The sequence below is a fragment of the Cucurbita pepo genome, chromosome 1 (assembly GCF_057944985.1).
Source record: "Cucurbita pepo subsp. pepo isolate OVF chromosome 1, ASM5794498v1, whole genome shotgun sequence".
In the NCBI taxonomy this organism is placed as follows: Eukaryota; Viridiplantae; Streptophyta; class Magnoliopsida; order Cucurbitales; family Cucurbitaceae; genus Cucurbita; species Cucurbita pepo.
This window is the reverse complement of record NC_141798.1, coordinates 16184338-16204168: the sequence shown is the minus strand read 5'-3', so window position 1 is coordinate 16204168 and position 19831 is coordinate 16184338. Positions and strand designations below refer to the sequence as shown.

Below are 19831 nucleotides of genomic sequence, written 5' to 3'. Positions count from 1 at the left end.
ATCTAAACCATTTTCAATTCACAATCGAAGGCCTTTTATTTTTCATTCGAAACAAGGAAGAACTTTCTAACCTCTCAACATTATATTTTTTTTGAACAAGATCAACTTTCATTAGTAGGTGAAAAGATACAAAATCATCAGGGAAACCATCTTGAAAAGGAGAGAAGCAAAAACCCACTGCAAGCCCTAGAAAAAAAGGCCAAAACGACCAACACCAATCCAAAACCGAATGAGAAAGCGTGCCAAACACCTTCAAATTAAACCTAACAAAAAAATAAGTAAATAAGGAGTTCAAAACCAAACACCCAAAGAAAATGAAACGTAGCTAAGATCATCTTGTCCTCTCATAATCCAAAACTAAAAGTTGGTCGCTATGTTGATAAAAACAACTTGGATAATTTGATAGATCAAATGAATCCAATGGATCCTCTTCAAGATTAAAAGGACTGGGATAATCGCTGCATATAGCCATCTTCAAGTCGCAAGCCCAAAGAATTGTCAATAAAAAGCTTATCTTCAAAAACAATAAAATTATCAATTAAAACTTTTAGCTTCAATCTCATTGAATATAGAAATTAACCATCTCCAAAGAAATCTTCAAACGAGGCATCTTTGTGGATTTTGAACCAATTTTTGAAGCTTCCCTTACAGACTTCACGAAGCCTAAGTGTTAATGAGTTGAAAATTGTTTTATTGATGTCTATGTTTTGTCTTATTCCCAAAAAAAGGGACATTCTTCATTTTATCCAATCCTTGAGAATATTTCTTTGAAAATTGTTTTATTCAAGTCTATGTTTTGAAGTCTAAGTTGTTTCTGTTGAAGATTTGTCGGATATTAATAATTCTCTCTCATTAAGTTGTTGACATTTATTTTGTTGATTCCTCTCTCATCGTGTATTTTGTAATTAAATAGTTTTTTTTTCCACCAATCTCTCTTGTCAAGCCGTTGGTTTGTCAAAATTTATTTGAATTTCAAATTGTTTCTTGGAAGAAGCCTTTTCTTTTTTGTCTCTGTTTGAGGTAGTTGTCTTTGAAGAATTGTGAGGGTCAAGGCGTTGGTTTGTCAAAATTTATTTGAATTTCAAATGGTTTTTTGGAAGAAGCCTTTTTTTTTTTTTTTTGTCTCTGTTTGAGGTAGTTGTCTTTGAAGATTGTGAGTTTTTTATGGTTTTTATTGTTTGTCAACATTTATTTTGTTGGTTCAAGTTTCAAAAGCTTTTCTCGGAAGATTCTTTGCATATCCATAACTTATTCCAGTTTTTTAGTGGCCTTAATGGTTAGTCCAAAATTTCCTCCGTTTTCAAGAAGATTATTATTGTTTATAAGTTCTTTATTTTGTATTTTTTTTCTTTTATTATCACTTCCTTTGAAAGTTTGTAATCCTTGAACATGTTTTCCTTTTTATTATTTCAATGAAAAGTTGTTTCTCGTTATTTTTTTTTTCCAATCTAACCTTCACCAAAAAAAAAAAAAAAAAAAAAAACTAGATAAAATAGCATTAGAGTTTTCAACAATGATTTCTCTAAGGAAAGATATTACTTTGTCACTCGAGGTGTTAGGTTAAGAGACAAGGAGGAGGTTAGTATAGACTGGAAAGCATTTATCCTTTGGAAAAGTAGTTGTGGGTGGAAGGTGATCGTAGAAGAAAATGGGCGAAGACAGGTGAAAAGTCTAGAATTGGAGGTGGTAAGGGTGGCATGGTTGGGGAATTGTCTTTGGGATATCACTAGCCTAGCAAACTTAGTGCGTGGAGAAGGTCGGATTTGCTGATTATCTTTTTCTTCATTTCGAATAAGAAGGGCAAGTTCAGGTAAAAAATATCTGAAGGGAAGAGAAGTGTGGTTTTCATTCTAGAAGGTCATAATTGTAGGGATTGGCATGGGTTGTCTTTGGCCTTGACGAAGTTTCTTCCTACTGCCCCTCTATCAGGAGCAAAGAAAGTTGGGCATATGGTTGTTGGACCAAGTAAGACTTTGGGGGAGGTTGTGTCAGTTTTTGATTCATTGGTGGATTTTACTTTCAATCATTCTTTGGCGGTCGTTGTCGGGAGATTGAATGGGGCTGTGGCATGGTTTAGAATTAAAGAAGAGGTGGAGAAGAGGTTTTAGATTGGCTTTGTGTTAAATCCTTCAATAGTAACATTGTGGTGGATGTTTGTGGGTTCCCGAAGGAAACAATGGCCATTGTGCAGGGGCAATGAGAATTGCGTCAAAGGGATACGTATTTATATTTGGAACTTCAAGTTTGTTGCATAGGCTGTCATTTTTCGTAAATTTGAATACACATTATGCTGGGTTCACAGTTTTGGTTACTGTTCTCATAAAATTAATGTTCCTCCTAATTGGTTACTTAAAAATGTCTTTACAGTAGAATGTCATTGCGCTGGGTTCATTTGTTATGGCTTTATTTGTGATTTTCACTCAATAGGATACCAAAATCGTGCAAGGTATACAATGAGTCTTGTTACTGTTTTCATTTTTCGTTTTGAGAGATTATTTTTCTTGAATGCATTGTTTTCAAACGAAAAGTTCTTTTGAATTTTGGCTTGAAGTTATTTATTGGCAGTTTTAAAGGTTTCACGGTGCATTTTAAACTCATGAACTGTTCTTTAAAAGAGCAGGAGTGCTGAACTTATAAATGGCTTGCTGTCACATTGTTTCCAGTAGTTAACTAGTTGTACAGTTTACTAGCTAGTTACTAAGGCAGGTAGCTTGATGGCTACATGCCAGTTTCTATACACTAGAATGTATGCCTTTGTAAATGGAATTTGATTCCAGTATTTATAGTGAGTTAGAAGCTTAGACTAAGCAGTTAAGTTAATTAATATTATGTTCCCCTTTTCCCCACGGCTTACTTCTTTTTTATGTTAATGTATTGTCGTGAACTTGAATTAATGTCTACAGGCTAACAGAATAGGTAAAATAAATCTTGCGGCAACGGGAAAAGATCTAATGGATGATGAGAAGCAAGGAGATGTAAGCATTGATCTTTTTGCTGCTCTTGATATGGAAAGTGAGGCAGTCAATGAAAGGTCTCCAGAGCTGGAAAATAATCAAACATTGGGCTTGCTTACAGGATTTCTTTCTGTGGGTGACTGGTATGTAAAATTTTATTTTCTTCACTTTGCATGGTGTTATATATGTTTGTCTTCCGTCTGTCTGTATATTTGTAACAATGAAATGCCAGCTTTGATGTTGCTTTGGTTACCTGTTGGACTCCACTTCTTTTAATCAGCATCTGTGCATGAGTTACAAAGAAACATCTATGCGTGCGATAGTGGAACGTTCTTTCTCTCCGTTCTGTATTTGGTTACGTATTAATTATTTTCCCCAATTATACATGTGCGAGTGAAATGAAATGGAGCATTTTCTCCTGACATTAAGCCAAATGGCATGTGTTGAAAAGTGAAATTGTTGAGGAATTAACAGGTCGTTTAGGTATTCAGGCTAGAATTTGAAATTTGGGTAACTGCTTTGGTGTCTCTGTTTGTTGATTTCACCACCTATGGTTGTTGGAACGAGTCACACATGAGCCTCATTCATTGCCAAAAGTATCATATCAGTACCATACTCTGGTGTGAGTCCACATTTGAGCTGTTCATTTCGCCTCCGCTTGTTCTCGATGTGTCTTTTGATATATGCTCCATCTGTTTTCTTTGTTGGGGCAAAGTACCCCCAAGTGTGGGATCAGTTTTAAGATGTCATATTTTCTTATTGTTCAGTTCACTTTTTGGTGCATCCAAATTAAATTGTTGCCATATTCCTTCTTGATACTAATAGTCTAGAAAGAAGTTCTTGGTAATGTTTGAAGAATGGACTGGTCAATTTTATTAGCATGAGGGATTGGTACAAGATCTATTATGTGCGATGTACCTTCTTATAGCTAGAAATAGTCGGGAGTACCTTACAAATTGTGTTAGGGAGTTTAATTCAATCATTTACAAAGATTAACATGTTGTTATGATTAAGGATATATACTAAAGTTATTCGACCTGGGCACACATGGGTATTTTAAAACAATGAAGTTGCAAAGAGAAGCAGGAAACTTTCATCCACCCAATGTGGTTCCAGAAAAAGATCTCCAAAATTGAGACTAGAGAGGTAAGAGTGTAACTAGAAAAATGTGGTGGACACTTGCACCAATAAAAAGCTATAGAAAGAATGTGATCCATAATACAGTGAATGGAGATTCCACATTATTGATAACCCGAGAATTTTGTTCACGCCCAAATATCCAAAGGCACTGTTGATGGCACACCATATCAGCTGCTTGACCCCTTTGAAGGGATTCCCCTCCAAAGATTGAGATAAGATCATGAATATTACTTGGCATGACCGAGGACCAACCCAAGGCTTCCAGGATCATATTCCAGTAGTTTTTAGCACAAGGACAATCAATAAAAATATGATAGGATGATTCTGAGTTTGGTTTATACCTAACACACCCTTGTGGTCAAAGACAATGATAAGACATTCTTCATTGATGCTTGTCTACCGAAACCTCCCTGAAGATTCCAAAGGCCCTGTTTGAGTATCAATTACATCTTTAAAAATCACCACAAAGAGTAAACTGGAAAGTGAAGCCTTTTTTTTTTTCTTTTTCTTTTGATAAGAAACCGAGCTTTCATCAAGAAAAAATGTTACAATACAAGGGAATATAGAAAAACTAAGTCCACAAAAGAACCCAACCAAAGTTAGGGGTTCCAATAAAGTAAAATAGGACCTACGAAATAATCACAAAAGATCTCAATTTGATCATAAAAGACCTTTGTCACGGAAGGTGAGAAGAAAACATAGAATCTGATAAGGGACCAAATATCACAAGGGGACCTTTTACTCCTTCAAAAGATTTTATTATTTCTCTCCTCCCATAACCACTGCAGTCCATAAGAAACGCCCCTTCTCGCTAAAAGGCGGATGGAGAAATAACTTCCCAATCATCTCCCTAACACCTCTATGCCTGACAGACAGAATATCAAACACATCAAAATAGAAGTTAAAAACCAACTGAGCCAAGTCACAACTCTGTAGGGAATGATCAAGACTCTCCTCTGCCTTCCAACAAAGAATTCAACAAGAAGTCCTTGCCAACTGAGATGAAAATTTTGAGAGTCTATCTAAGGTGTTAACCCTTCCATTTATCTAAATCTTCTTTGAAACTTTCACCTTCCATTGACTCGAAAAACCCACTCTCAAGTCAGAGAGGGATCTGCCAAACAATGAAAGAACAAACTACAAAAGAAACCCCAAAGGGGTTTAAACTCCAAAAGTGAACATCCCTTTTGTCCCGTCTTAAGTACAATCAAACAAGAGAAAGCGGGGAGCTCAAAAGAACTTTCTTTCCATTGATTTCTATTAGAACCTTTCACCCCACTGGACCATCACTTGAAAGGACGACAACCGCTTTTACTCACAACAATCCAATGCCAATGATTACTAGCCTCAGGGGGAATCCGCCTTAGCCATTTGGCCAATAAGGCTTTGTTTCGGTTCCATAAGTTCCCTATTTCTAACTCCTCGTGTTATGGGCTTTCCCACAGTTTCCAAACCCACGAAGTGTGCACTTCTCCCTTCATCAACCCCTTCCCAAAGGAAATCCATCGTAAGCTTCTCTAGGGAGTTACAATTGACATGAGAGGCTCTAAAGAGAGAGAAGAAATAAGTCAGGATGCGGCTTAGGACTAAAGGGGGAGGAAAAACTTCCTTTTTCAAGAGGCAAGTCTTTTCAGAAAGGGATGGTTCTTGGATAATGCTAAGGGGGAGGCCTAGATAAGAGGAAGGAAAAGACCCACCTCAACCTACAAAATTAACCCATCTACTTACCTTACCAGGGTTGCAATTGAGGTTCCTATGTGATTCAGTAGAAGAAAGACTCCTTACCTGAGCAAAATAAAATAATATCGTCAACAAATTGAAGATGGGCCAGGAACAATTCCAACTTCAAAGCTCTCGTTAATAACTCCTTCCGCCCCATTCGAGACAATCGTACTGTGAGCGTACCACCTCCTGGAGAACAAAAGAAGAAGAAAGCCTGTTCTATTGTTTCATCCTCCTTTAAATATTTGCAAAAGCCCAGAATCCATGAAGATGAAGATTGATCCCGCATTTTTACGCTGTGAAGCTTGAAAATTTTGAGAGAGGATATAATTCTGGATAAGATAGAGCCAGGACTGAACTTCCTAGCCAACGGTCTTGCAAAAAAAGAGATGCTTTACTATGCTTGAATGATAAAACCAACATTTGAATCGATTATTGGATGCTCCTTTTTTAGAAATTTTGCTTCAAGTTCTGTTACTATCTAGCATATTCTAATATTCACCTTCAACGATTTGAAATGCATTCTGCTTGCGACTGTTTCTGGGGATATTGTGGAACTCCGTGATTTAACTTGGTGCTTTTAAAGTGTGTTGCAATTTTGATTTGTGGCACATTTATGCCAATTAGGATTTTTTTTTTTTTTGTAATCATATTTTTGCATGACATGAGTGATGTAGGATTGCCTTTAACCGTGTGTGGTTATTGTTTTACCACTCTTCTTTTAATTTAAAGATGCTTATTTCTTATCGAGCTTTTACATGTGGTAGGCTTCCGTTATTCAGTTAGTTTGTTTATTTCAGTGGGGTTATTTTTACTGCCTACATGTTTGGCTGCTGTAATCATTTTTTAGCTTAGTGGAACATTTGTGAATTCTTTGGAAACTTGATGCTGAAGAAATAAACCTAAAAAAATGTTTCATTAACCTCAAAAAATGATTACAGCAGCCGAATATATAGGCCGGAAAAATGACCTCACTAAACTAACAAACTAACCCAATAACTAAAGCCTTTTACCACATGTTAGAAGCTTGTCAAGATATAAACATTTTTATAATAAGAGAAGTGTGGAAAAACAACTAACCACACACGGTTGAAGAAAAGGATCAAGAAAGAACAAAGATCACAAAAATCCTACATCATTTAGTCTATAATACAAATTTCATATCCTATAAAAGAAAAATTGGAGCTCTCACCTCTTAACCAAGCAGAATGTAGCTTCATCTGGTTTATTCTTTTTCCCTGTCAGGTATCATGCACATGTACTGTTTAATCGGCTTTTACCTCTCAATCCAGTGGAACACCTTCCAATCTGTAACTGTTTGTTTAGGTAATTCTGATTTCTTGCTAGTGTATATTGATACACATGCACATGAGTCTGGATTCCAGTATCGTTTTCTTTGGTGTGTTAGGTTCATTGAAGAATCGATCTCCTCTGCGTACTCTATTGTTCGTCAACATTATTATCAGAGCTTTGGGACCTCTTCGGGAGCTAGCATTGATACCAGGAATTTTCCGGTTGGTGGTTCTTTTATAGATCTTCCTAGGGAACTTTTTCAGATGCTTGCAGCTGCTGGACCTTATCTCTACCGTGATACAATTTTGCTGCAGAAGGTAACTTGTTTGTCCATTTTTTTCTCCTTTCACCTCTCATTATCCTTCTCAAATAATTTCCAACATGATTTTTTTTGGCAGGTCTGTAGGGTGCTGAGAGGTTATTATATGTCGGCAATTGAGTTTGTCAACAGTGTGGAAAGTGGTTCAAATCCTGAATTTGTTCTGCAAGCTGGTAGCCGGGTTCCTCATCTTCACTTGAAGGAAGCTAGATTGAAAATTGAGGAAGCTTTAGGAATGTGTATACTTCCTTCGTTACAGTTGATACCTGCCAATCCAGCTGTTGGTCAAGGAATATGGGAAGTAATGAATCTTCTTCCGTATGAGGTATACCATTGTGTCAGTACCATTTGCTTCTAACGAAGGATTTGTTCATTTATAATTGAAAACCTTGAATGATTGTTCCTCTCTTTTGTATTATAATCCAATCATATTGCTTTTGATCTAAAATATTTTGCATTACTAGGTGCGGTATCGTTTATATGGTGAATGGGAGAAAGATGATGAGAAGATTCCAATGGTTTTGGCTGCAAGGCAAACCGCAAAGGTATTCGTTAGTTAATATTTTCTTTTTAATTTTCCTCTATAATTGTTCAGAATCAGGTAAACCCCGATCAACTACTACTTCTCAGTTGGACACACGGAGGATTTTGAAGCGGTTGGCTAAGGAAAATTTGAAGCAATTGGGTAGGATGGTTGCAAAACTTGCTCATGCCAATCCGTTGACTGTCCTTCGCACTATATTACACCAGGTGTTGTTTGAGTTAGCTACATGCAAATAGATACATCTCTTTTTCCTGTTTTTTAGAGTAGAGATCATGATGAAAATGACATTCTGCAGATTGAGGCATATAGGGATATGATTACTCCTGTAGTAGATGCATTCAAGTATCTGACTCAGGTATGTATAATTCTCTTTTTCCGTGGATACATTTGGTAAATATAATTTTCAAGACTTTTTTTACTAATATTTTTCGTTTTATTGGATTTATGCAGCTTGAGTATGACATATTAGAATATGTTGTGATTGAACGTTTGGTGCAAGGAGGGCGTGATAAGTTGAAGGATGATGGCCTTAATCTGTCAGATTGGCTTCAGTCATTAGCTTCATTTTGGGGTCACCTGTATGTTTCTCCTTTCTCTCTCATATGATACTTCGAGTTTTTTATGCTGATTTCTGCTGCTTTGGATGTGTTTTGCTCTTTTTAGGACACTTGCAATCAATTTTGTAAAAGATGAATTTCAAATATTGATTTGTGTACTTGGCTTTGGTCTAGGAAACGTTCCACACTAATTTGCGGAATGCTAGTTGAAACTTTAGGTTGTTAATGATATTTTTGAGTTTTGCGTGTTCTAATCCTTTTCTGCTTTAAGTGATTATTTAATCAGTTATCATTTTCAACTGTTGCTTTGACATGCATTGCAGTCTGTGTTTTTTCATGTTATTTGTCCTTGGTTATTCCTGGAATGCCAATTCAATATCCCGGTTGCTGCATACACCCCCTGCAAATGTTGATCAGTTAAACAGATGGTGTTGTGAACAACTCAACTTTTGTATCTTGATTAGCTATTTCAGATCTGTTCCAACTACTTACGCTTGCTTCCTGGGATATGCTCTGTGAACTACATGCATGGCATTTTTTGGGCCGCCGCTGTATGATGAAATATTTAAATTGGGTTATATGACTAGTCGCTGGATCATCGAGACTGAAATTGGGTTTCAATTTCCCTTTCAAGTTCATGATATGGTAGTTTGGGAGGGGAAGGAACCTGGTTTTTGCTCAAGACATGGGGTGTGATAGGTTGAAGTTCGTATTTCAAGCCATTCTCTTATGCTGCCTTTGTTCAAGATCTGCTGAGATATTTCAAGTTATCAACATATTGATAAAAAATGTGTAGAGAAACAAAGTAACGAGGTCACAGATTCTATTTGTGTGGAAGGGAGTAATTTATATGACCTAATATGTCAAATGGGTTTAGGTCATAACTAATTCAGTGAGAATGAAGGTGAATTGCTATTTTGTTGACTGCATTGTCTCCAGAGTCGTTTAAATTGGAAAGAGAGGTGCTATTAACTGCTCTTGTGAAGAATATTGTCATGACCTTCAGAAATTGATTAGGGTCGGGGGCTTTGGAGTTCCTTAATTATATTTAATCACATGAAGATGCTAGTTTCACCTGGAGTTGTAAATTTTCAATTGGATTAGTCATCTTGAAGATCTTTTATCAGTTTTGATTGCTTCAACTTTCTGAGTTGTCAATTTCTTTGAGGATTTTGAAACTTTGACATGGCTATACCGGTAGAAAACTTCACATATCAGCTAGGCACTCGAAGCATGCAATTCTTTTCCAAAGAAGACGTTCTTCAAGGAATATCTTGTCTATTTGCCTGCATTGGTTGCAGCTTTATGCCAAGTCGGGATGTAATGGGTTTCATAGTTGTACATTCAATGTATGCAATGCTTTCTGATGAATAGTGTATGGAACATATAAAAAGGGATTGGAGGATCTACTGACGTAAAACAGAAACTGAGTAGAGTCAATTGGGAAGTTCTGTGCTGCTATTTTTTATTTGAGCTCTTATTGAAATCTTCTTGAAAGATTGAGGCTGGTCAGACGTCCAAGGAATGAGGATTGTTTAAATGGGACGTGAACTTTGCTTTCTTTTTCTTTTACTGCCTAGGTAATTATGTACATACATAATATTAACAAAAGAAAAACATATGATTGCACTATATATAAAAGTAGTCTTGACTGCAACCAGCCTGTAGAATTTTTGTCAACTAGTCAAATTATGGATTATTTGTCATATCCTTTAGATTTATCATGTTTTGTTGAGAGTACCTTATCCTCTTTATCGTTTACAAATTTTTTTAACTTAACATATGTGCTTGTTCTGGAGGAAGAAAAATTATTTAAGTTTTTTGGACACTTTGCACATTCATTGCTTCTAATTTCTTCAATTAATGTTCAATCTGGATATATATAGTAAACTTTAGAGACTACGATTTGGCTCACGTTTGAAATGAGATCTCTCTGATTTTCTTTGTGCAAGTAGTTCCTAACTATTTCCTTTTATTACACACTAGAAAAATGTTAACATTCCTACTAGAATATTCATAGAAAGAAGCTATCCATTTGATCAAATTCCTTGGTTTTGTATATTTGTGCTACGTATGCATGATGCAGATAACTTAAAATTCATGTTTCCTTGTCAGTATATGCATTGAGTATTCTGTAAAATGTTCCAGTGATGTTGTTACTACATTCATTTGAGTAATGTGAAGTTGGTTTCCAGAGTTTTGAATGTATTTTTGAGTTGCATGTTACTAGTTTCATTCTATTTATATTGGACTGATATGATTCGCCTGTTGCCTTTTCTTTTCTTTAGTATATTGTAGAACTTTGATTTTTATCATTGAAAATGTGGAACCTTTGTTCTTAAATAAAAATGGAGCTTTTGTTTATGTGCATCTTTAGAAGACCCTGTTGTTATTATGGAGGTGGATGTATGAATTAGCACAACGTTTTTATTATTTAGGAAAGGACAAGAGTGATCTTTTATTCTCGGTGCATTTCCATTTCTAGTCAACTCTTTCTAGGTGATCTTGTCCTTCCCTCGTTATGTAAGGAACTGTGGAGGTTGAAAATCCCTTGAAAAGATAAAGTATTTGTTCTTGTGTATAGATAATCATAAAACCGAAAAACCTGAGGAAACAGCAGGATTTGCCCTTACTCTATCTAGTATGATGTTTACAAATGAAAAAGAAAGAATCTAAGAACTGCCATATTTGGATAATTTGTTCCTTCTTTCCGGTGGCACTGACTCAATGGGTTAGCCTATTTTATATTTGATTCCCTTTTCCTTCCACCTCCAAGACTTTGTAATTTTTAGGTCTCTTAATCGTTTTGGTTTCTTGTTCCATTCTCTCCCTTTGGAGTTTGGATTCTTGAACCTTTTTTCTTTCTTTTTATCCATTAGTGAAAAGTCTTATTTGGCATTAAACAAAGAGAGCCATGAGCCCAGTTTCAAAGATAGGATTGAGCAATTGGGTGAAGGGTTTTGTTCTGTCCTTGGAGAAGTTTTGCTAGAATGCAGAAGAATTATTTTTAATGATGTTTAAGTTTACTGTTGACTAAACCCAGGGTGTGATATGTTGGTATATTAGGTCAAATCTGTGTTGTAATTACTCCATTGCTTCTATGTAGAGTAATTGGAGATATCCATAGCTCCTTTGTAAATTTCATATATATCAATAAGGAGGTTTTATGTTTTCTTACCTCTCTCAGTTCTGAAATATTTTCATGTATTCTATTGTTATTAATTTTTTCTTTGGTTTTAAATTTTCATGCTTGTATATAATGTAGCATTATTTATTGGGATTCTTACGAACATTGTAAAATGTAAAATTGGATTTTTAGATGTGCAAACTGTGTCATTTTTTTTAAGGAAAAGTAATTCTCTATATATTTTTGCTTCTTTTTATCATCAGATACTTTGTTCTTTTGTCTCCTATAGATGCCATAATTTACTGCTTAGTTTTTTTGTAAATTTTCTGCTGGTAGGTGTAAGAAGTACCCATCTATGGAGCTAAGGGGTTTGTTTCAGTATCTCATTAATCAGTTGAAAAAAGGTCAAGGAATTGAACTTGTTCTCCTGCAGGTACTTCTCAGATCTGGAAGGGGTGCTTTGTATTAGTCATGTGGCCCAGCATTTAGATATTTTACCGCTTCAATGGTTGTTACTTGACTAAAAGTACTTGGATATCTTTTTGTAACATAATCAGGAACTTGTTCAACAAATGGCCAATGTCCAATACACAGAAAACCTAACTGAGGAACAGTTGGATGCTATGGCAGGAAGTGAGACACTTCGTTATCAAGCAACTTCTTTTGGGGTTACTCGAAATAACAAGGTGTTGTGTTGATGGACAATATAATTTCTTCCCCTTTCTTAATTCGAAACTGATTACTATTGAAGATACAAACATAGATATTTGACCTAAGCTCCAAAGAGCTATGTACTTTAGCATGTCATTTTAAAAGAAATACTGATGTGGTCTAGACATCGTATCAGATTAATGCATATGTATAGATATTTGAACCGGGTACTTCTTGTGTTCTAGTTGTAATTTCACTCTGTTATCTGAAAGTTATTTACCATTTCTACTACAGAGCATGAGGGTTGGTTGATTAATTTAGAATTATTATATCATTCTATTTTTACTTAATCTATTATGATCTGCTGTCAATCCTTTTTCTGTCAGTAGAAAAGAATAACCGTCAGAAAAGAATAACCGTCTTCAACTCCTTTTGGAGTTTGTACCTTTTAAATATTAGTTTTTTTAATTACAAGTTTCGTTTCTTGTTTAAAAAAATAATGCAGGCGTTGATCAAGTCAAGCAACAGACTGCGTGACTCCTTGCTTTCTAAGGATGAACCAAAATTGGCAGTCCCTCTCTTGCTACTTATTTCTCAACACCGTTCAGTGTATGCTTTATTACTTTCTTTGTAGTATGCAAACTTCAAGGACATTGTATGTCTCTGCTTGATAACAAGAAGGGTCCTAGAACCAGTTAACTCCTGATTGGGCTGTCACTGCTATTCAATTATGATTTCCATTATCACTGCTATTGCTCTAAGAGTATCATAATTCAACGGCTTGAGACAGTCCATTGATGTATTTACCTGCTACTAGCCTGCTTTTAATGCATGCTACGCTACTATAATTTGTTTTATTCGTCTTTTGTCTTGCCGCAAGCTCTTAGTTGTATCTTAATGTTTTGAAATATGTGGACTAATTATTGTTTCCTTCAGGGTTGTCATAAATGCAAATGCTCCTTATATTAAGATGGTCAGTGAACAATTTGATAGATGTCATGGAACTCTGCTTCAATATGTGGAATTTCTTAGTAGTGCAGTTACGCCTGCATCAGCTTATGCTCAGTTGATTCCCTCTCTCAATGAGCTTGCCCAGCTTTATCACCTAGATCCCGAGGTCTGTCTGTGTATGTGTGTGTCATTGTTCTGTGTTCTTGGGTCTCTGTTTTTATGTCTGGTTGGTGTCATCATTGAACCATTAATATTTGTTTGCCCTCATTTTATGAGATGTTAATTCTCAGAACTCATTCTCCCTTGAAGTTCCTTTGCCGCCATTGAAGTACTGATATGACTCTTTCCTTTTTGTAGGTTGCTTTCCTGATATATCGACCAATAATGAGGTTATTTAAGTGTCAAGGTGGTTCAGATATCTTCTGGCCACTGGATGGCAATGATGCAAATGTTGCAAGCAATAATTCTGATTCGGAATCAGCAGAATGTTCTGCAGACGTTGTTTTGGAACTTGGTTCTTCACGGAAACCTGTGAGGTAAGACATTTGTTCTTTTTTTTTTCTTTTTTTGAAGCTCCCTCTTTTTTTACACACTTTCAGTTCTTCATTCGATATTTTGATGAAATTTTGTGAATTTAGGCTTTTGATGAATCATAGGACCTTAATACTATGATAGGATCTGAGTTTAGGATCAAAATGAATTGTATTCAATTATTTGGCCCAGAATAAAGAGGCTTTTGAGAAGTTTAATCTCTCCTGCCTTTGTTTTTTTGTTGCATTCAGAGAAATCATACAGGCTGTTGATTCTGCAGAACGGTCTAGTTAATTTTTGTTAACTGTTCTTTTATTACCTAGTAGGTTGTCATTACATAATGAATGTGTAAGTTACTCGGAAACATTTATGTAATAAAACGCCACACTAGCCTGATACTTGTAGTCACACCCTTTCTTATGCATAATAGGGTGTTCACAGTTAATGATTTTAATGTTATTTACAGTTGCTAATTTTCTTAACCTCTATTTTCCTTAGGTGGTCAGATCTCCTCGATGCTGTAAAGTCTATGTTACCTCCAAAAGCTTGGAATAGCTTGTCTCCAGATCTCTATACTACATTTTGGGGTCTCACGCTCTATGATCTTTATGTTCCTCAGAGTAGATATGAATCTGAAATTGCTAAGCAGCATTCTGCTCTTAAAGCTTTAGAAGAGCTTTCTGATAACTCAAGTTCTGCAATCAATAAAAGGAAGAAAGACAAAGAAAGAATTCAAGAATCTCTTGATCGCTTGTCCAATGAACTAAATAAGCATGAAGAAAATGTTGCTTCTGTACGCAGACGACTTTCTCGTGAAAAGGATAAATGGTTGAGCTCCTGCCCTGATACTTTGAAAATTAACATGGAGTTCCTTCAGCGATGTATTTTTCCCCGCTGTACATTCAGTATGCCTGATGCTGTCTATTGTGCTATGTTTGTGCACACTCTTCATTCCCTTGGAACACCATTTTTCAATACAGTCAACCATATTGATGTTTTGATATGTAAAACCTTGCAACCCATGATATGCTGCTGCACGGAATACGAAGCAGGCAGGCTTGGAAGGTTTTTATATGAGACACTAAAGATAGCTTATTATTGGAAGGTAATTGATCGCTTTATCTTTCTTTAATCATGCTGAAGACCAAATCAGCTTCAAAAGTTAAACATCATTCGGAAAAGTGCTTGAATTCTGTTACTGCGTTCTCCCCTATCTCAAGTTGTTCATGTTGATCAATCATTTTGTCAGAGTGATGAATCCATTTATGAACGTGAATGTGGAAATATGCCTGGATTCGCTGTCTATTATAGGTATCCAAACAGTCAAAGAGTAACGTACGGCCAGTTCATCAAGGTACTTTTTGAATTTCTGCTCTTTTTATCTTAAATTGTTTTTTCATTTACTATGTGCATTGTAATGAAGAGTGATAATAGATTGCCTGAAATATGTGGGTTTTTCCAATTCTATGTCTAAGATTAAGTTGTTTTATGACCGGATATCTCTTGATAGATAGGAAATGCATTGTGGAGAAAAACAAAATACCTAATACATCAATTTGTCTTGGTGTACAAGCTGTCTTCCCAATCTTCTTTGTAGGTTATGTATATATCTCTTGATAGATAGGAAATGCAAATTTATCTTCTTTGGCTTCGTTTCTCAGGAGTTGTCTTTATTCTGTGTCTCTGATTATATAGGTCTTGAGCTTTTAATTGTTTTCATAGAGAAGGCAGGCTTTCAATTTAATCTTCTTTCGTTCAATTTTCAACCTGTATTGAGAATACTGTTTGCCATGCAAGTTAAAATTTTTGTTTGATTTTCCATGTACAGTAGTATTATATTTCTATCACTTCATCTAAGTTTTTGTTTGATTTTCCATGTACAGTAGTATTATATTTCTATCACTTCATCTAAGTTTTTGTTTTTGCTTATAGGTTCATTGGAAGTGGAGTCAAAGAATTACACGATTACTCATACAATGCTTGGAATCTACAGAGTACATGGAAATTAGAAATGCTCTTATAATGTTGACAAAAATTTCCAACGTTTTTCCCGTCACAAGAAAAAGCGGAATCAACCTTGAGAAAAGGGTAGGACATTTTCAATGCCTCTTATTGAATTTCATTTTGTTAATGTCAACTAAGAATTTCTTCTCTTCATGTAGGTCGCTAAGATCAAAAGTGATGAAAGAGAAGATCTGAAGGTGTTAGCTACTGGTGTTGCCGCAGCCTTGGCTGCTAGAAAGGTTTGTTGCATTTTTTAAGTGTGTTCTTATTCTCAGTGTTAATTGGTCAATTGATGTTCTTTTTTCTGCAGCCTTCATGGGTTACAGATGAAGAATTTGGCATGGGTTATCTTGAATTAAAGACTGCACCTTCTCTTGCATCAAAGTCTTCAGCTAGTAATTTAGCTGCCAGCCAAAGTAATTCCATTTATTCTTCCCAAAATGAACATGGTGGAGGAAAGCCTACTGCCGTCCCAAGTTCAGATTCTGGAAATATGGCCAAAGACCATTCATTGAGGTCACGAACTTCCGACGTGAGGACGGATAAAATAGATGGTTTTTCTGTTCCAAAATCTGAACTAGGGCATGGGAAACTCAAAGGCACTTCATTGAACGGACCAGATTCCCAATCACTTGTGCCCTCAACTTCTGTGCATTCAGGATCGTCAAGAGTTGTGGAAGGTCAAAAACCAGGTGATGACTTAAGTAGGACTTCGAATGAAGGCTCATCAAAAGTTATTTTCAAGACCTCTTCTGAATCCGAGGTAGTATTACATAATAGTTTTTAGTCAGCATTTGATTGTGTGTGTGCATGTTGAATTATGACTTTTTATATTGCTATGTTAGCAGTTGAGAGTTTCAGCAAAACGAAACGCACCTGCTGGGATTCTTAGTAAAGCACCAAAACAAGATACCACGAAAGATGAGATTAGATCTGGAAAAGCTGCTAGCAAGAATCATGGGTCTTCCACAAGTGATCGGGATCTTCCAATTCATGCAACGGATGGTGGTAGGCATGGAAGTTCTTATAAAACTTCTTCAGTTATGCCAAATGACTATACGCAAAGTTCATTAACTAGAGGCTTGTCCTCATCATTAAAAGCTTCAGATGGTCACGCTATTGAATTGAAGGCAGAGAGTGGAGTAGGGAGGACTTCTGATAGTAGGGCTTCGTCAGTAAAGGAAAATGGTACTGAAGCTCTTGAAGTTGCAAAATCCTCTTCTTCCAGACTTGCTCATTCTCCCAGACATGATAATTCTGCTAGTGGTTCTAGGTCTAGTGATAAACTGCCTAAAAGAGCTAGTCCTGCTGAAGAACCAGACAGACAAGGTAAACGTCGGAAAGGAGATGGTGAAAGTAGAGATGTAGATGGGGATTTTCGTAACCCTGACAAAGATAGATCCATAGACACACGATCTGTAGATGCTGATAAAATAGGAATGGATGAACAAAGTGGTTACAGAGGTTCAGATAAACCTCTGGATAGAACAAAAGATAAGGTAAATGAAAGATACGATAGGGACTACAAAGATCGGGCAGAGCGTTCTGAGAAATCCCGTGGAGATGATCCATCAGTAGAAAAAACAAGAGACAGATCAATAGAAAGATATGGAAGAGAACGCTCGGTTGAGAAAGTGGAAAGAGTTTCTGATAGGTATCCTGACAAATCTAAGGATGAAAGAGATAAAGATGATAGGAGTAAGTTACGATATAATGATACAGCTACAGAAAAGTCTCATGTTGATGATCGGTTCCACAGACAGAGCTTGCCTCCTCCCCCTCCCTTGCCTCCTCACGTGGTCCCTCAATCTGTTAATAGTGGGAGAAGAGAAGAAGATGCAGATAGAAGGTTTGGAACTACTAGACACAGTCAAAGGCTTTCTCCTAGACACGAAGAGAAGGAACGGAGACAATCAGAGGAAAATTTAATTTCACAGGATGATACAAAACGCAGAAGAGAGGAGGAATTTCGAGAAAGAAAGAGAGAAGAGAGAGAGGTGGGGATATCATTGAAGGTAATGCTTGCTCAAATTCAATGCAATTTATTTGATACGTCATGTACCTTTTTGACGCCTGCAAATTTAGTTACGTTATTCCATACTCTGGTTGAAAGAAGAACTTTGACATCCCTACAAATGTGATAAGTTTATGCATTTTCCTTCAGAAAGTTGATCGAATAGAGGAACGCCCAAACTCTCAGTAGTACCATGATACATCTATCTTTTTTTGTCTCACCACAGTGATTTAAAATATTCTCGTCATGATAAGGATATTTGGTCTATTTATCAATGGCAAGTTATGTTTTATTAACCTGAAGTTCTGCATGTGTGACCAAGCCTAAAAGATGTAGCCAGTGTAGGAGAACTAAACTAAGCAGCTTTACCTTTTTAAAACTTATCATAATATGTCTCAAGATGGTGAACATTTCTATTTCTGAATTATGGGTGCTTTGATTTTCGCTAGAGATGGTTTTGGTTTCTTTTGTTTAAAAATTAGGTTGACAAATGTACCTAGGTCTGCGAACATGGAATTGATCATGGAACTGCGTAGTTTAGGTCATGTAAATTATGATTGTTGGCGTATTCAAATTTCATAGGGATGCTCCATCTGACAAAAATTGTTGTCAAGAACAGAGAAGGTTCAGATCAACCTACATTTTATTTGTACATTTATTCGGGTTCCATCCTACCTCAATGGCTGTGCTTGCAGATACCATTTGAAGATCATAATGCAAGTTTCAGATTTGAAGATCGTATCTTTTGTTCGTGTAGGTGGATGATAGGGAGAGGGAAAGGGAGAGGGACAAGGCAAACCTTTTGAAGGAGGACATGGACGCTGCTGCTGCCTCCAAGAGGCGAAAACTTAAAAGGGAGCATCTGTCATTGGCAGAGGCTGGTGAGTATTCTCCTGTTGGCGCACCGCCATCTCTGGTTGGTGGTGGCGTGTCTCAATCTTATGATGGACGAGAAAGAGGAGACAGGAAGGGTGTAATGATGCAACGTGCCAGTTACTTGGATGATCCAGGCTTGAGAATTCATGGTAAAGAAGTTGTCAACAAGATGACCAGACGTGAAGCCGATTTGTATCCTTTATATCATATTTCCTTGCATCATGATTCATCATTAATATTCGTAGTTATAAATTTTGTGCATTCATCTAAATATGGCCTTGGAAATTGATGCATTACATTAAGTTTCATCTATATCCTGTTGATTCCTTAATCAGGACTTAGAATGTACGATCGGGAATGGGATGATGATAAAAGAATGAGGGCGGACCAAAAGCGGAGGCACCGGAAATAAGCTCGATCAGCGCCTTCTAACTAGCATACAGTTGATCGTTCTACTCATCATGAAGTAAAACTGCAAACATGATATCTAAGCTGCCCACAGGGAGGGGAACATTCATCCGATCATCTTGTAAAAACTGATTCATAAACGAGAAGGGAGACTGTTGTAGTAGAGGGGACAAACGCCCGGTCCTCCTGTAGTGACGACCAACTCATAATTGAACGGGATGGGACATTGGAGTGGATTTCTGCTGCTGAGAACTATTGTAACTTGTTTAAAACTCAGGTTAGGAAAAAGTTGTATTACATTCTTAGCCCCACACTGAGTACATTTGTGTAAGCCATTAGTGAGTATGAGAGTTCTTCAATAAGTGTGATTATGGGGCCTTTTCCCTACATGTTTCCTTGTAGTTTCCCTGTTCTGTTTGCTAGAAAATTTTCACCCCTAATTTAGACGAGGGTGCTATTGAATCAAATCTCTCGCGAGTTTCATACTCACATGAGTGAGAATAAAATATGGTTAAAAATGGGTGTTTAGATTTAAATGGAAAGACTCACTCTTAAAAACACTTCAAACTCTTATAAACACTACAAAATAAATAATAGATAAAGGAATTGGGATTGGAATAATGGGCACGCCCATAATTTTGGAACATCAGATAGCAACTGCCCGACCCACTTGTATACAGCTCCAGCCTCTTCCTCTTCTCTGTTCGGTACTTCACCATCTCAACACACCTCGTTGCGCC

At 36.5% G+C, this 19831-nt stretch overlaps 1 protein-coding gene across 4 annotated transcripts in view; it reads left to right on the top strand.

Annotated features, from left to right (window-relative positions):
- The window catches only part of LOC111809366 (THO complex subunit 2), a 35554-nt gene extending 15978 nt beyond the window's left edge, over nucleotides 1-19576 (top strand). For 2 of the 4 annotated variants that reach the window (XM_023695817.2, XM_087124279.1), the window contains exons 12-32: nucleotides 2904-3097; nucleotides 7062-7142; nucleotides 7225-7426; nucleotides 7508-7753; nucleotides 7893-7973; nucleotides 8059-8178; nucleotides 8268-8327; nucleotides 8423-8550; nucleotides 11993-12089; nucleotides 12214-12342; nucleotides 12813-12916; nucleotides 13244-13424; nucleotides 13616-13794; nucleotides 14288-14894; nucleotides 15039-15143; nucleotides 15722-15877; nucleotides 15952-16032; nucleotides 16104-16556; nucleotides 16639-17808; nucleotides 18565-18875; nucleotides 19026-19576. In XM_023695817.2, coding sequence (XP_023551585.2) covers nucleotides 2904-3097; nucleotides 7062-7142; nucleotides 7225-7426; nucleotides 7508-7753; nucleotides 7893-7973; nucleotides 8059-8178; nucleotides 8268-8327; nucleotides 8423-8550; nucleotides 11993-12089; nucleotides 12214-12342; nucleotides 12813-12916; nucleotides 13244-13424; nucleotides 13616-13794; nucleotides 14288-14894; nucleotides 15039-15143; nucleotides 15722-15877; nucleotides 15952-16032; nucleotides 16104-16556; nucleotides 16639-17808; nucleotides 18565-18875; nucleotides 19026-19095 — 4755 coding nt within the window. In that variant the 3' untranslated portion in view covers nucleotides 19096-19576. Of the gene's footprint in view, nucleotides 1-2903; nucleotides 3098-7061; nucleotides 7143-7224; nucleotides 7427-7507; nucleotides 7754-7892; nucleotides 7974-8058; nucleotides 8179-8267; nucleotides 8328-8422; nucleotides 8551-11992; nucleotides 12090-12213; nucleotides 12343-12812; nucleotides 12917-13243; nucleotides 13425-13615; nucleotides 13795-14287; nucleotides 14895-15038; nucleotides 15144-15721; nucleotides 15878-15951; nucleotides 16033-16103; nucleotides 16557-16638; nucleotides 17809-18502; nucleotides 18876-19025 lie in introns of those variants that run through there. The other 2 variants (XM_023695823.2, XM_087124281.1) reach the window with 2 other exon arrangements.
- The last annotated feature ends 255 nt before the right edge of the window (nucleotides 19577-19831 follow it).